Raw genomic sequence first — 11,121 nt, forward strand, 5'->3', positions numbered from 1 at the left:
ATAAAGAGGTTGTCATCCTCAGCAGCAGGTAACCATAGCAACAGGTAACACCAGCGGACCGGTTTCTACGGTGGCCCCCGGGGTTCAGTTCAGGCCAGAACCCAGAGAGAAGGAGGTTGCATTCCAATCCGCTGACTGGATCCACTTCCTGGCATCGACAACAACACTGAGAGAGGAGGAGGGAGGGGGGAGGAAAAAGGGGGGGGGGGGGGTGATGGGGAGGGAGAAAGGGGGGAGAGGGAGGGAGGGATGGGGAGAGAAGTATACCTGCAGGTATTACTGCAGTAATATCTGGACCGAAGAGTGTCCGAGACACGAACAGCTTCCAGGAGGAGCAGAGGAGGAGCAGAGGAGGGCGGGGGGGGGGGGGGGGGGCAGAGGAGGAGCGGAGGAGGAGGAGGAGCAGAGGATGAAATGATGACTCAACTTCCACAAGGATTACAGGACAAACGGAAAACTCAAACGAGTATAATGGTTGAACATACCTAAGAAACCATAGCAACAAGTCAGAACAGGCGCTGTTTGACGTCAGAAGGGAGGCGGTTCATGAGGGTGGAGTCAGAAGGCAGACGACACAACTCTTTGATTTGATTGGTTGATTACATTTCTATGGAAGAAAAACGATCGGAGTTTAATGTTAAAGTTTCGTCACACATTGGGGGCGGGGCACTTGAGATCTTACATGTGGGCGTGGTCAATATTTTTTCTTTCTTCCTATTGTTTTTTCTGCTTCCATTTATTTTCTTCGTCAGGTGGGCGTGGCCGTCCCTCTTCTCTTCCTCTTCTTCTCTCTCTTCTTCCAGCTCGAACGTGACGTCACGCCCCCCCAGGCGGCAGCGTTTCCTTTTTGACCATTTTATTACTCGGTCTCAGAGTTCTGCAGGAAGGATGGAGCCATTATCTCCACCCTCATGGGGGTTGGGGGGCGGGGGCGGGCCGTGGTCGCCTCCATCAACAGCAGTAAACACTTCCTAGATCCAGAGCAGCTAGAGAGGAGCGCTTCATCTCCTCACCCTGGCCTCCAGCACTTCATGCCTTTGTAGATTTTTTAAAGCTGTTTTTCTTTTTAAATTATTTTTGTTAATGAAAATGAAATAATGCTCTGCGGTCTTTAATCGTAAACAAAAAAGGAAAACTTGAGTTGTGTAAATGTTTTTGTCAATAAAGCTTCAAAAGTTATGAATGGATCGGATGAGTCGTGATCGGTAATCAATATCTTTCAGGTATTGATCGTGTTTTTAGCTGCAGCAAAGACAAATCTGATCAAAGGAATAAAGTCAAAAAAGATTTGATCTCAAAAGCCGAGAATCAACCAGAACCTGGTCGGACCCGGTCGGACCCGGTCCAGGCACCCCCCCCCCCAGGTAAAGGTGACTGAGACACACCTGGCTTTACAGGGAAAGCACTCTGATTGGTTGAATTAGAACACCTCAAAAAAACCAAATTTAAAATGTATATATGAAAAATAACCGTGATCTTTGAAGCCGAACCGGTCCAGAACGTTCTCCAGAGGAACCGAACTTGAGTTCGACTCTTTGAACTTTCTGGCTCTTCGGGATTCGAGATGAGACCCGCCGTCCTGCAGACCGGATCTGCGCGTCGCAGCTCTGCGTTCACCTTCAGCCTTGCACGCACGTTATAACGGCACGCGCAGCTGCACGCCATCACACGCACGCCGATCCCGCTCCCGCACCTTCCTCGTTCTCCCGGACAGAAACGCGCCATGGCGAAAATCAACGGATGCCTGAAATGCCTCTTCATCTTCTTCAACGTGCTGTTCGCGGTGAGTTCGGATTCAGTTCGGATTCAGTTCGGGTTCGTTTTGGGTTCGTTTTGGGTTCGTTTTGGGTCGGGGGGGGGGGGGGCAAAAAAGAAAATACCCAAAACGTGCGAGATTAAACTCGCGGGGAGAGAGAGTCCAGCTTCCGTGGGTCGGAACTGAAAAAACAAACTTTAGATCAAAGAGCTTTTTTATTTCCTATTTTCCGTTTCGGAGGAAAAGCCCAACAGGAAATGTTGGCAAACATGTTTACTCACAAAAGAGTTAGTTTTTAGGTGAACAGGCCGGATCGGGTCTGAAACATCGAACATCGATCAGGTTTTTATGGGCTGGTCGGAACAGCCACTTCCAGGAACGGAGCGGTTCTGGACGTGTGGTCGGGGGCTCATATTTCACGCCCCCCCCCCCCCCCCGGGCCCCTTTCTTCTCTCTCAGGAGGGTCTGCCGCTTTTCTGGGTCGTTTTCTGACCGGAAACAGAATCTCCCGCTGAGGTCCAGTTTAAAACCTGCCTTAAAAGCGTCACCTGTTCGAAAAGGATCGAAATAGAGTGGTTTAAGGTCTGAAAACACCGAACCCCCCCCCCCCCCCCTCCCGTCGGACACGCCCTCTTTTTCCGTCGCAGATTACATTTTGGCTTCAAAGCTAATTTATTCAACTTTAACAAACAAAATATTGGTTTTAAAATGAAGTTCTGCGTCTATTTTGTTGTTTACGCTTTTGAAGACGTTAAATTAACAAATAATTAATCAATTAATTCAGTATCAGAACGCTTGATTGGATCAGGACGCGCTTTTTACGCATGTGCGGGTTCCCCGCAGCATGATTGGTTCCGTTGTTGGTCCCTGGTGCTCTGCCTCCCCCTAGCAGCAAGGAGACATTTTGGACAGAACGCCCCACGGTGACGTCACTTCACTGCATCAGTCATTAACAATCCATTCTATGATTCACAAACATGAACACGCCCGACTTACGTTTATTGATTTAAGGCTTTTTAACAGAAGTGACTTCTTAATTAATTATTATTTTTTAATAATAGCAATAATGAATGTTTTCTGTTACCAAGGTAATGCAAGAATTAAATCTTGAATCATATTAATTGCAGGCTAATGGCTGCTGTAGCCAAGCCCGCCCACACAGTCCTGTTGCTCGGTAACAAGTCACATGACCGAATCAAGGGTGGTGAAATGCTGTTTCACTTCAAAGAGTTTTTAATTGTACCAAATGCAAAATAAACATTCCCTGAAAGGGAACTTTGAAACGTCGAGGATCTGTTTGACATTTCAGGAAAATAACATTATAATTAAAGCAGATTATGAATGTAAATTTATTTTAAAATGTATTAAGGGCCTAACAAATAATTTTGAGTGATTTATCATGATTTCTGCCATTTCTTTGCTAAATTATTTTTAAAGATGTTTAAATCATGAATCATGACTGATTCCTCCTCAGATCTTGGGATGCCTGTTGATCTACGCGGCGGTGAAGTCCAGCGCCTACAGCCATCAGGTAAACAACAACCAGCTTAGTTTAGCCTAGCATAGCATACCTGCTCGTTGTATAATGAGTGTAAATGGGGGGGGGGGGAAATTATTCAAAGTTGATAAAGTCAAGGTTTTCTTGATCTTAAAATAGCTTCTTGAATAGCCTTCATCCTTGCTTAGTTTAGCATCGTGCATATTAGCTTGGCATAAAGAGTGTACAGGGGGGCCATTGGCCTGGCTCCATCCAAAGGGAAACGGCGTTCCCGTGGAAATGCCGGGTCCAGCCCTCTTTTTTTGACCAGATGAGTTCCTTTGTTTCTGTTGGGACGGTGGTCGCTGCCAAACAGGCATTCATAGCCGCTCGTTATGGGATGTCTGCAGGCAGAACGAGCGCCGCCTTTCCTGTAAACTGAGTCACATGCGCGATGAGCCAATCGGAGGGCTTGGTTGTGTCTGTTATTGAAAACAGGCCGGTTGTGCAACCAGGCCTCGATGCATGGGAATCAAAAGCAGCTGCTCCGGTCGGCGAGGCGGCCGCCGCCGGCGTGGGGGGGTTTGAGGCCTCCTAATGCAGAACAGATTGGGGGGGGGGGGATTTCCGTTCTCAGTCGACTCTCTACCAGCACAATAACAGGAAGAGGACCGGCGTCCTGACGGGGCGGACGAACGGCTCATCCAATTAAACTTTCCATTTCGGTTCTTGGAAATTACATCAGCCATCTTTAGGTCTCCGTCCTCCATCCTCCGAGGCTGGGGGCGGAGACCCGGGGGGCGGAGACCGGGGGGCGGAGACCGGGAGGAGGAGCCGGCGTTTATGGCCGTTGCATTTTAAAATGATTTCCTTGTGACTCTTTGGGTTCTGCTCCCAGCCGGGAGAAGGCCTCGCGTCTCCGTGCGTGAATGACGTCCCGTTTGTCTCCTTGTCTCCCCGTCTCGTGGACCAGCTGTCGTCGTTCGGCGGTCCGAGCCTGGCCTGGACTTGGGTCTTTGCCATCGGAGTCCTCGGCATTTCCTGCCTGGGCATTTATGCTGGCTGCTCTGAGAAAGAACTCGCCATCAAAATAGTACGTACCCTGGCCGACCAATCAGGAATCAGTCCATGTGATCATTCTATTGGCCAATCGCAGCGCTCGAACGAGGCCTGTCGTATTTCACACGTGTATCTTTGCAGTTTGCAGGTTTCATGGGAGTCGGAATGATCATCATGCTGATCTTCGGCATTATTATCGTCGTCAATCGGAACAAGGTCGTCCATCTGTCTGTCTGCTAACAGCTGCCATGTCTTCATGCTAACTGCTAGCTCTTTAATCTGTACATTACGCTCATCAAGTTTTTCTTTTCCTAAAAATGCTGTTTTGCATGAAACCACAAGGTGCTAATTCACAGGCTAACAGCGCTAGTCGATAAAAATAAAATGCACAGATGTGAGGAAGAAGATAATTTAATAAATTAGCCCTCCCTATTTATTCTTTTCTCATGCTAACTGCCCCGCTACAAGCTATATGCTAATGTGTGCTCTACATACAGTCCTTCCCTGTGTTAATGCTGCCATGTTTCTCTTGTTCAGCTCATTGGACGCTAACGCTATCGATACGTAACCTACAATTAGTAGATTTTATTTTTAGCTTCATGCTAATGCTCATTCTAAAGCCCACTTTGCTTTGTTTTTCCTCCCTCAATATTGAAGCCTAACCTTTAACCCTTTCTATGCTTACTCCTGACAAATGTATTTATTATTGAAGGAATAGTGAATGTTTAATTATAGACTGCTAATTATTTAATTAGCAGTCTATAATTAGACTGCTAACTAGCGCCGTTTATCAATGCTATGGTTGTTTACTGTCTTATTTTAAAAGACTTCCTGCTGACTAATTATTGGAGCTACTAGCTTGGTGGTTATATTGATGCTAATTTTGTTTTTTCTCTTACAGCTGAAGACCAGCTTTGAGAGCACATCCTCTGAGGTGTCCAAGATGATCATTGAAGACGAGGAGCTGAGGACCATGCTGGATGGCCTGCAGCAAACCGTAATGTTCCCATCATCAACCCGCTACAATGTGCAGCTAGGCTAAACGCAGCTGCCGTTAGCTTGCTTTATTTAGCCTCAAACGTGCTACGATGTGAAGCTAAACTTAAATGAACACGGTGGCTTAGCATCGTAGCGTCTCCCGGAGCCGCTAGCAGCCGTTGATGTTTGCGCTGCTTTCAGTCTCGGTGCTGCGGCGTGGTCGGCGCCTCCGACTGGGGCGACAACATCCCGGAGTCCTGCACCTGCGACGCCAGACAAGGATACGGGGGCTTCGGAGGATTCGGATCATCTGGATGCAAAAACAAACCTTCGGTTAGTCGATAAAACCTTAACGGAAATGGCGAGGTGACTTTTGATTGGATGGTTTGGTTCCTGTTATCGATTGGCCGTCGGCTGGTCTTTCTCTAACGTGGTCTTGTTTTCCTGCAGGGAGCCAGTGGACCAGACAGAATCTATGAGCAGGTAATCAGTTAGTCCGTCGGTCGATCAATAGTCGATCAATTCGTCAATCAATCGTTGTCTCTTCCCCGCAGGGCTGCGGCGAGGTAATCTTCATGTGGGTCGACATCATCTTCCAGATCGCCATGGGCTCTTCTTCGGATTTGCCGTCACCGCTGTAAGCTCCGCCCCCTGTTTGTTTTGCGTTCTCTGACTGCGCCGGTTATTCAGAAAACGACATTGCATCTTTAAAATATGTTTAATTCGCAAAATTATAAAGGCGTGTTTGTCGATGGGGGGGGGGGGGGGGGGGGGGGAATAAAAACAGGAAGTAGAAAAAATGCACTTTCAGAATAAAATGAACCCTCAATCGATCTGACGGCTACAATGTGAACCTTTATTCCACCTGTGTCTGTAACCGACTTCCTGTTTTACAGCTGATGGGTCTTCTGATCTCGCTACTGATGATCCATCAGGTCAAACGTCACGACGGCGGAGGCGGAGCCTCCATTGCCATGAAGGGCTACTGAAGCGAACCCCGAACCCATGAGCGCTGACCTCTGCACTATGACAGGAGGATGTAGCTCTGCCCACGACCTCCCCTTCTTTACTTTTGTATAATATTGCTGCCTTTTGAGTGAGCGACAGGAAGGGGCGTGGCATGCTGCGGGAAGATTTGATTTGGGAGCGAAAGCGGCACTTCCCCCCCCCCCCCCCCCCCCCTCTGGCTTTCTATTGTAGAAAATATTGCAAACATTTATTTTTGTGTGAATCACGGTATCTCGTGTGTAATTGTTGCTATGCGTTGTCCTTGCCGTCTCGCGTAACTGAGACTTGTAGAATTAATCTTCACCTCATCTGGCTGCAGGCCTGGTAACCCGAGGAGGTCGCAACACTGTTCTTAAGCCCCGCCCACGCCAAAGGATAACGTTTAAGCTAACCTGCTATTGCTACCGCCAGCCAGGAACATGCTAGTGCCTCGGTTGCCATTAAGCCTTAAGTTGCTCTGTTAGCAAGGTGGCTAAAGGCTAACACCTTTTAGTCTAATAAAAAATGAAATGATAAACCCAATTTTTGAACATTCACAGAAAATAGTTTCCTCCTCTAGCTTTACATTCCAAGCCCGATTCTTTGAACCCGATCAGAATCTGCACTGACTGTTTTTGTAGCCGTTTCTTTTGTAAATATAAACTAGTGGCCCAAGATTTCCCTCTGATGTCTCCGTTTCCGAGGAAACGCCTCCGGACCCTCCTCGGGTTAAACCCGTCGGCCAGAAGAACCTTTAAACTGTCGGTCATCAGTGTGTTTGTAAGAATGTACAACTGTTGATGCGCGTGTTGTCCAAAGCTAAGTGTGCGTCTATGTAAATCATGTCGGTCCGACGTGTGTCGTTAAAAGAAGGAACTAAAAGTCTGTTCAGAACAGGAAGCTGAAGACCCAAACATGTGCAGTCCGTTTCAGAGTCTGTGACTGAGTGATGATCAATGAGGATGAAGCCATGCGGCGCACCAAGCAGCAGCTCTGGGCTGAGTTTGCAGGTCTCCCGCAGACCGTAAGCACACCACGGCCCCGCTAGAGTGATTTCAACTGAATGTGACACGATCTGTAAAATCTGTGCTCGTTTCCAAATAAAGTCGGACTGAATTACCCACAAGGCTGTGCTGACTGGCTTCTGATGGACGCTAGCCTGGTGGACGCTAGCTTGACGGTTAACCTGACTACTAGCTTAGCCTGATGGACGCTAACTTGACGGTAGCCTGACCGCTAGCTAGCCTGATGAACGCTAGCTTGACGGCCAGCCTGACTGCTAGCTAGCCCGGTGGATGCTAGCGTGACGGCTAGCTAGCCTGATGGAAAAGATCAAATGACGTGTCCACACGCTTTTCGCCACCGAGGTAACTTGACCTTCCGCCACTAGATGGCAGTGCAGGCCAGAGGAGGACGAACAGCCTGACTGATTTCTGCAGGTTCTCAGTCATCCAGGTCGAGGCAAAAAAGAATCAACCGGACGAAGATGCTCCACCTTCATCACCTCTCTAGCAGCCTCTCCGGACTGAAGAGGCCTCTCGGATGTCCACCGGGTCTCAGATGTCCACCGGGTCTTTCCCTTAACTAGAGCCCCGAAGCAGAACCTTCCAGAAGAGAACCCCTTGAATCTGCCAGCGTTGTTCTTCCTGTTTGAGCTCTTTGATGAAGCCTCGGCCTCACCGACGTTTAAATGGATGAACCGCTACGGGCCGGGTTCGGGTCCTGCTGTCTGAGTAAACATGGACTCAGATGAACCGCTACGGGCCAACGAGGACCGGGTTCGTCCTCTGACCCGGGTCCGGGTCCTGGTATAGAGAAGCCCCCCCCCCCTCATTGAAGGATGAGTATTCACCCGGACCTCCTCCGTCTCCTCCGTGTCTGTCCTCCCTTTGCTCCTCTGCTCCCTCCATCATTGGGTGGAGCCTGTCGAACGGAACCGCCTCCTCCTGAAACCAGCCAATCACTGAATCCATCATATTTATGGCTGTAATGTGACCAAACTGGGTCAAACTTGATGTTAGCAGCGCTACCATAGCTACCCGGTTCCAAAGAGTCTCATGACCGGTGGAGGCGGGACTTTCTGAACGCTGTTTATCGAGGACGCTCTTTCTGTGTTGAGTGCTTTATTTTAATTAGACCGGGGCCTGCTGTGACCTCTGACCCCGCCTCCTGACTCCTGAAGGGAAACAGATGACAGCCAGACAGGGCCTGTCTTTGGCTGGCTGGTCTCCTAGGTAACCGTTACGTTTCCTGATTCTTACACAGAAAAGACAATGATCGATGCTTGCTGTTGTCATGGAAACAGCAACAAGCCCCTGGTGTCTGCGTAGGGGGGGGGGGGGGGTATCCACGCAGACCCTCCATGGACACGCCCTCGGCAGGTGAAGTGTGACGTCGCTGCCCCCTGATAATGTTTGCTTAAGGATATCCATATATGGGCATGTTTCCTGTACCTCTGGTCTGGTCTGAAGCAGAGAGAGAAGAGAAGAACTAAATGGAGCAGAACCCGACAGAGTTTCATTTCACCCGCCCCGCCCCTCGCCCCGCCCCCCGTGACTCCCGGTTGGAGCAGCATCCTCCCGACTCGCGCACACCGCGGGTTGCTCTCCACCGTTTTTGTCCACCATCCTCATCATCCTCATCATCACCACCGGCAGAGAGCAGCTCTCCGTGCGCTAAAAAGTTGAGGACGTTCCGGTCTGTTGGCACCGGAGGAGCGCGTCTCCGCCCCGGATAAACCACCTGACCCGGGTTTCATCCCGGGGCTCCGTGGAAACGGACCCGGTGTCCCTGCGGGGATTTACGGTGCGCGTCACGGCTCGGTGTTTCCACGCTGGAACCGACCTGTGACGCGTTAACCGTTAACGGGACCCCGCAGATCGCTCTGAACGGATTCTCGGCTCCGACGCGGATCAATAACGGATTATTTGACACCCAAATCTGATGACGCGTTTCTGTCGGTAGCGCAACGGACAGTCCCGGTTGGACCCGTCACCGGAACACACCAAGAAGAACCGGCTCCGACCCGGGTCTGACCCGGATCCGAACGGGCGCGAGAGGAGAAGTCACCGGAAGACCGGAGCTGATCCGGATCCCAACAATCGATTGAAACTTCTAAACCGGATCTGACGGGTAACAATCACCGCCCCCCCCCCCCCCCCCCCCCGCCGTCCTCTGTTTGATCCACGGGAAAAACTAATCTCCCGGTGAGGGAGTGACTGATCCCCCCCCCCCACCGGAAAGCCGAATCCTTTTCATCTCTTTTTGACTAAAAACAGAACTTTTAAATGTCTAGTTTGGAGGCGGGGCCTCAGCGGGATGTAATCAAAATAATCTGTAACGCTGAATGGTCTCCATGGTAACAACATCCCATAAATAGTAACCCCCCCCCCCCCCCCCCTTCCGATGCTACCTAGCTGATTAGCTTTGACAGTCTCTGTATCGCCACATCTTCAGCAGCATCAAAACCAAAGAACACGACCATCTACGGTCCAGCGGGGTCCGGGTCAGAGGTCAGGATTCTAAAAATAGAACCAGGGAGCTGCAGGACAGACGGACGGCGAGGGAGACTCTTTAACGCCGAGGGGGACTCTTTAACGGCGAGGGAGACTCTCTAACGGCGAGGGGGACTCTTTAACGGCGAGGGAGACTCTTTAACGGCGAGGGAGACTCTCTAACGGCGAGGGAGACTCTCTAACGGCGAGGGGGACTCTTTAACGGCGAGGGAGACTCTCTAACGGCGAGGGAGACTCTCTAACGGCGAGGGAAACTCTTTAACGGCGAGGGGGACTCTAACGGCGAGGGGGACTCTTTAACAGCGAGGGAGACTCTCTAACGGCGAGGGAGACTCTCTAACGGCGAGGGGGACTCTTTAACGGCGAGGGAGACTCTTTAACGGCGAGGGGGACTCTTTAACGGCGAGGGAGACTCTTTAACGGCGAGGGAGACTCCCTGACGGCGAGGGGGACTCTAACGGCGAGGGGGACTCTTTAACAGCGAGGGAGACTCTCTAACGGCGAGGGAGACTCTTTAACGGCGAGCCGGATCCTGATCCGACCACCACAGAGCTAAACGACCGCAGCCCCGGCGCCATGCGTAACAGCCGCAGCCTCTCGGACCAGTGGGCGGAGTCTGTGGCGGTCCGACCTCGAACCACGGAGCGCCGCATCACGGTGCACAAGCGGCTGATGCTGGCCTTCGCCCTGTCCATCCTCATCCTCATCATCGTCACGGCGGTGGCCGTCGCGCTCGGCGTCCGCTCCGAGGAATGCGGCGGGCCGACCGGAGAGCCGCGCCCACGGAGCGGCGTCGGGTCCAAGTCGAACGGGAGCCGGGGCGACGAGGAGGCGGGGCAACCCTGGAGGAGCTCGCGGCTGCCGGCGTTGGTGAGACCTCGCCACTACGACCTGCAGCTCGCCGTCCACATGGACAACTTCACCTTCTCCGGAGACGTGAGCATCGAGCTGGAGGCCGGGAATGCCACCAGAGTCATCGTGCTGCACGCCGACCGGCTCGAGGTACGGCGGATTAGCACGATGCTAACGGGTCGCCAGCGTCGGGGATCGTCCTCTGGGAACCATGACGATCCAGACTTCAGAGCATTGAAGCTATTAGCGATAGCATCTTGCTACTCACCTCAGCGGGTTGTTAACGTTAGCGTTAGCATTGAAGCTATTAGCGATAGCATCCTGCTACAGATTCACCTTGTCGTCCTCGTCCTCCCATCAGGTGAACCGGGTGTCCGTCATGGCAGAGGGCGGTGCCGCCGGGCGTGGCTCTAGCAGGCCCGGGGGCGGAGCCATGCGGATCCACCGTCACTTCCCGTACCCGGCCAATCAGATGTACGTGGTGGTTCTGCACCGCG

General features: G+C 51.3%; 2 protein-coding genes across 2 annotated transcripts in view; both read left to right on the plus strand.

The window, feature by feature from the left end:
* The first annotated feature begins 1,679 nt into the window (after positions 1 to 1,679).
* On the plus strand, positions 1,680 to 7,383 carry LOC137910864 (CD63 antigen-like). The gene is made up of 9 exons (XM_068755281.1): positions 1,680 to 1,783; positions 3,231 to 3,287; positions 4,207 to 4,326; positions 4,434 to 4,508; positions 5,194 to 5,289; positions 5,472 to 5,603; positions 5,721 to 5,753; positions 5,825 to 5,907; positions 6,167 to 7,383. Exons 1-9 carry the CDS (start codon positions 1,724 to 1,726, stop codon positions 6,168 to 6,170), a joined length of 660 nt encoding a protein of 219 aa, XP_068611382.1. The 5' UTR covers positions 1,680 to 1,723; the 3' UTR covers positions 6,171 to 7,383.
* Positions 7,384 to 10,348: 2,965 nt separating this feature from the next.
* Positions 10,349 to 11,121, plus strand: part of LOC137911111 (thyrotropin-releasing hormone-degrading ectoenzyme-like) — an 11,098-nt gene continuing 10,325 nt past the window's right edge. Inside the window, exons 1-2 of the mRNA XM_068755530.1 lie at positions 10,349 to 10,774; positions 10,986 to 11,121. The exon at positions 10,986 to 11,121 is cut by the window's right edge and continues 109 nt beyond it. Of these exons, the coding sequence (XP_068611631.1) occupies positions 10,349 to 10,774; positions 10,986 to 11,121 (562 nt within the window). The remainder of the gene's footprint in view (positions 10,775 to 10,985) is intronic.

Source organism: Brachionichthys hirsutus, chromosome 22 (assembly GCF_040956055.1).
Source record: "Brachionichthys hirsutus isolate HB-005 chromosome 22, CSIRO-AGI_Bhir_v1, whole genome shotgun sequence".
NCBI classification, from domain to species: Eukaryota; Metazoa; Chordata; class Actinopteri; order Lophiiformes; family Brachionichthyidae; genus Brachionichthys; species Brachionichthys hirsutus.

What these genes read in the sequence shown, in the direction of transcription:
- LOC137910864 (XM_068755281.1), top strand. Translation starts at nt 1,724, where the DNA reads ATGGCGAAAATCAACGGATGCCTGAAATGCCTCTTCATCTTCTTCAAC. An exon ending in TCTTCAACGTGCTGTTCGCG is followed by an intron (nt 1,784 to 3,230) that starts GTGAGTTCGGAT and finishes ATTCCTCCTCAG; the next exon opens with ATCTTGGGATGCCTGTTGAT. An exon ending in AAGAACTCGCCATCAAAATA is followed by an intron (nt 4,327 to 4,433) that starts GTACGTACCCTG and finishes GTATCTTTGCAG; the next exon opens with TTTGCAGGTTTCATGGGAGT.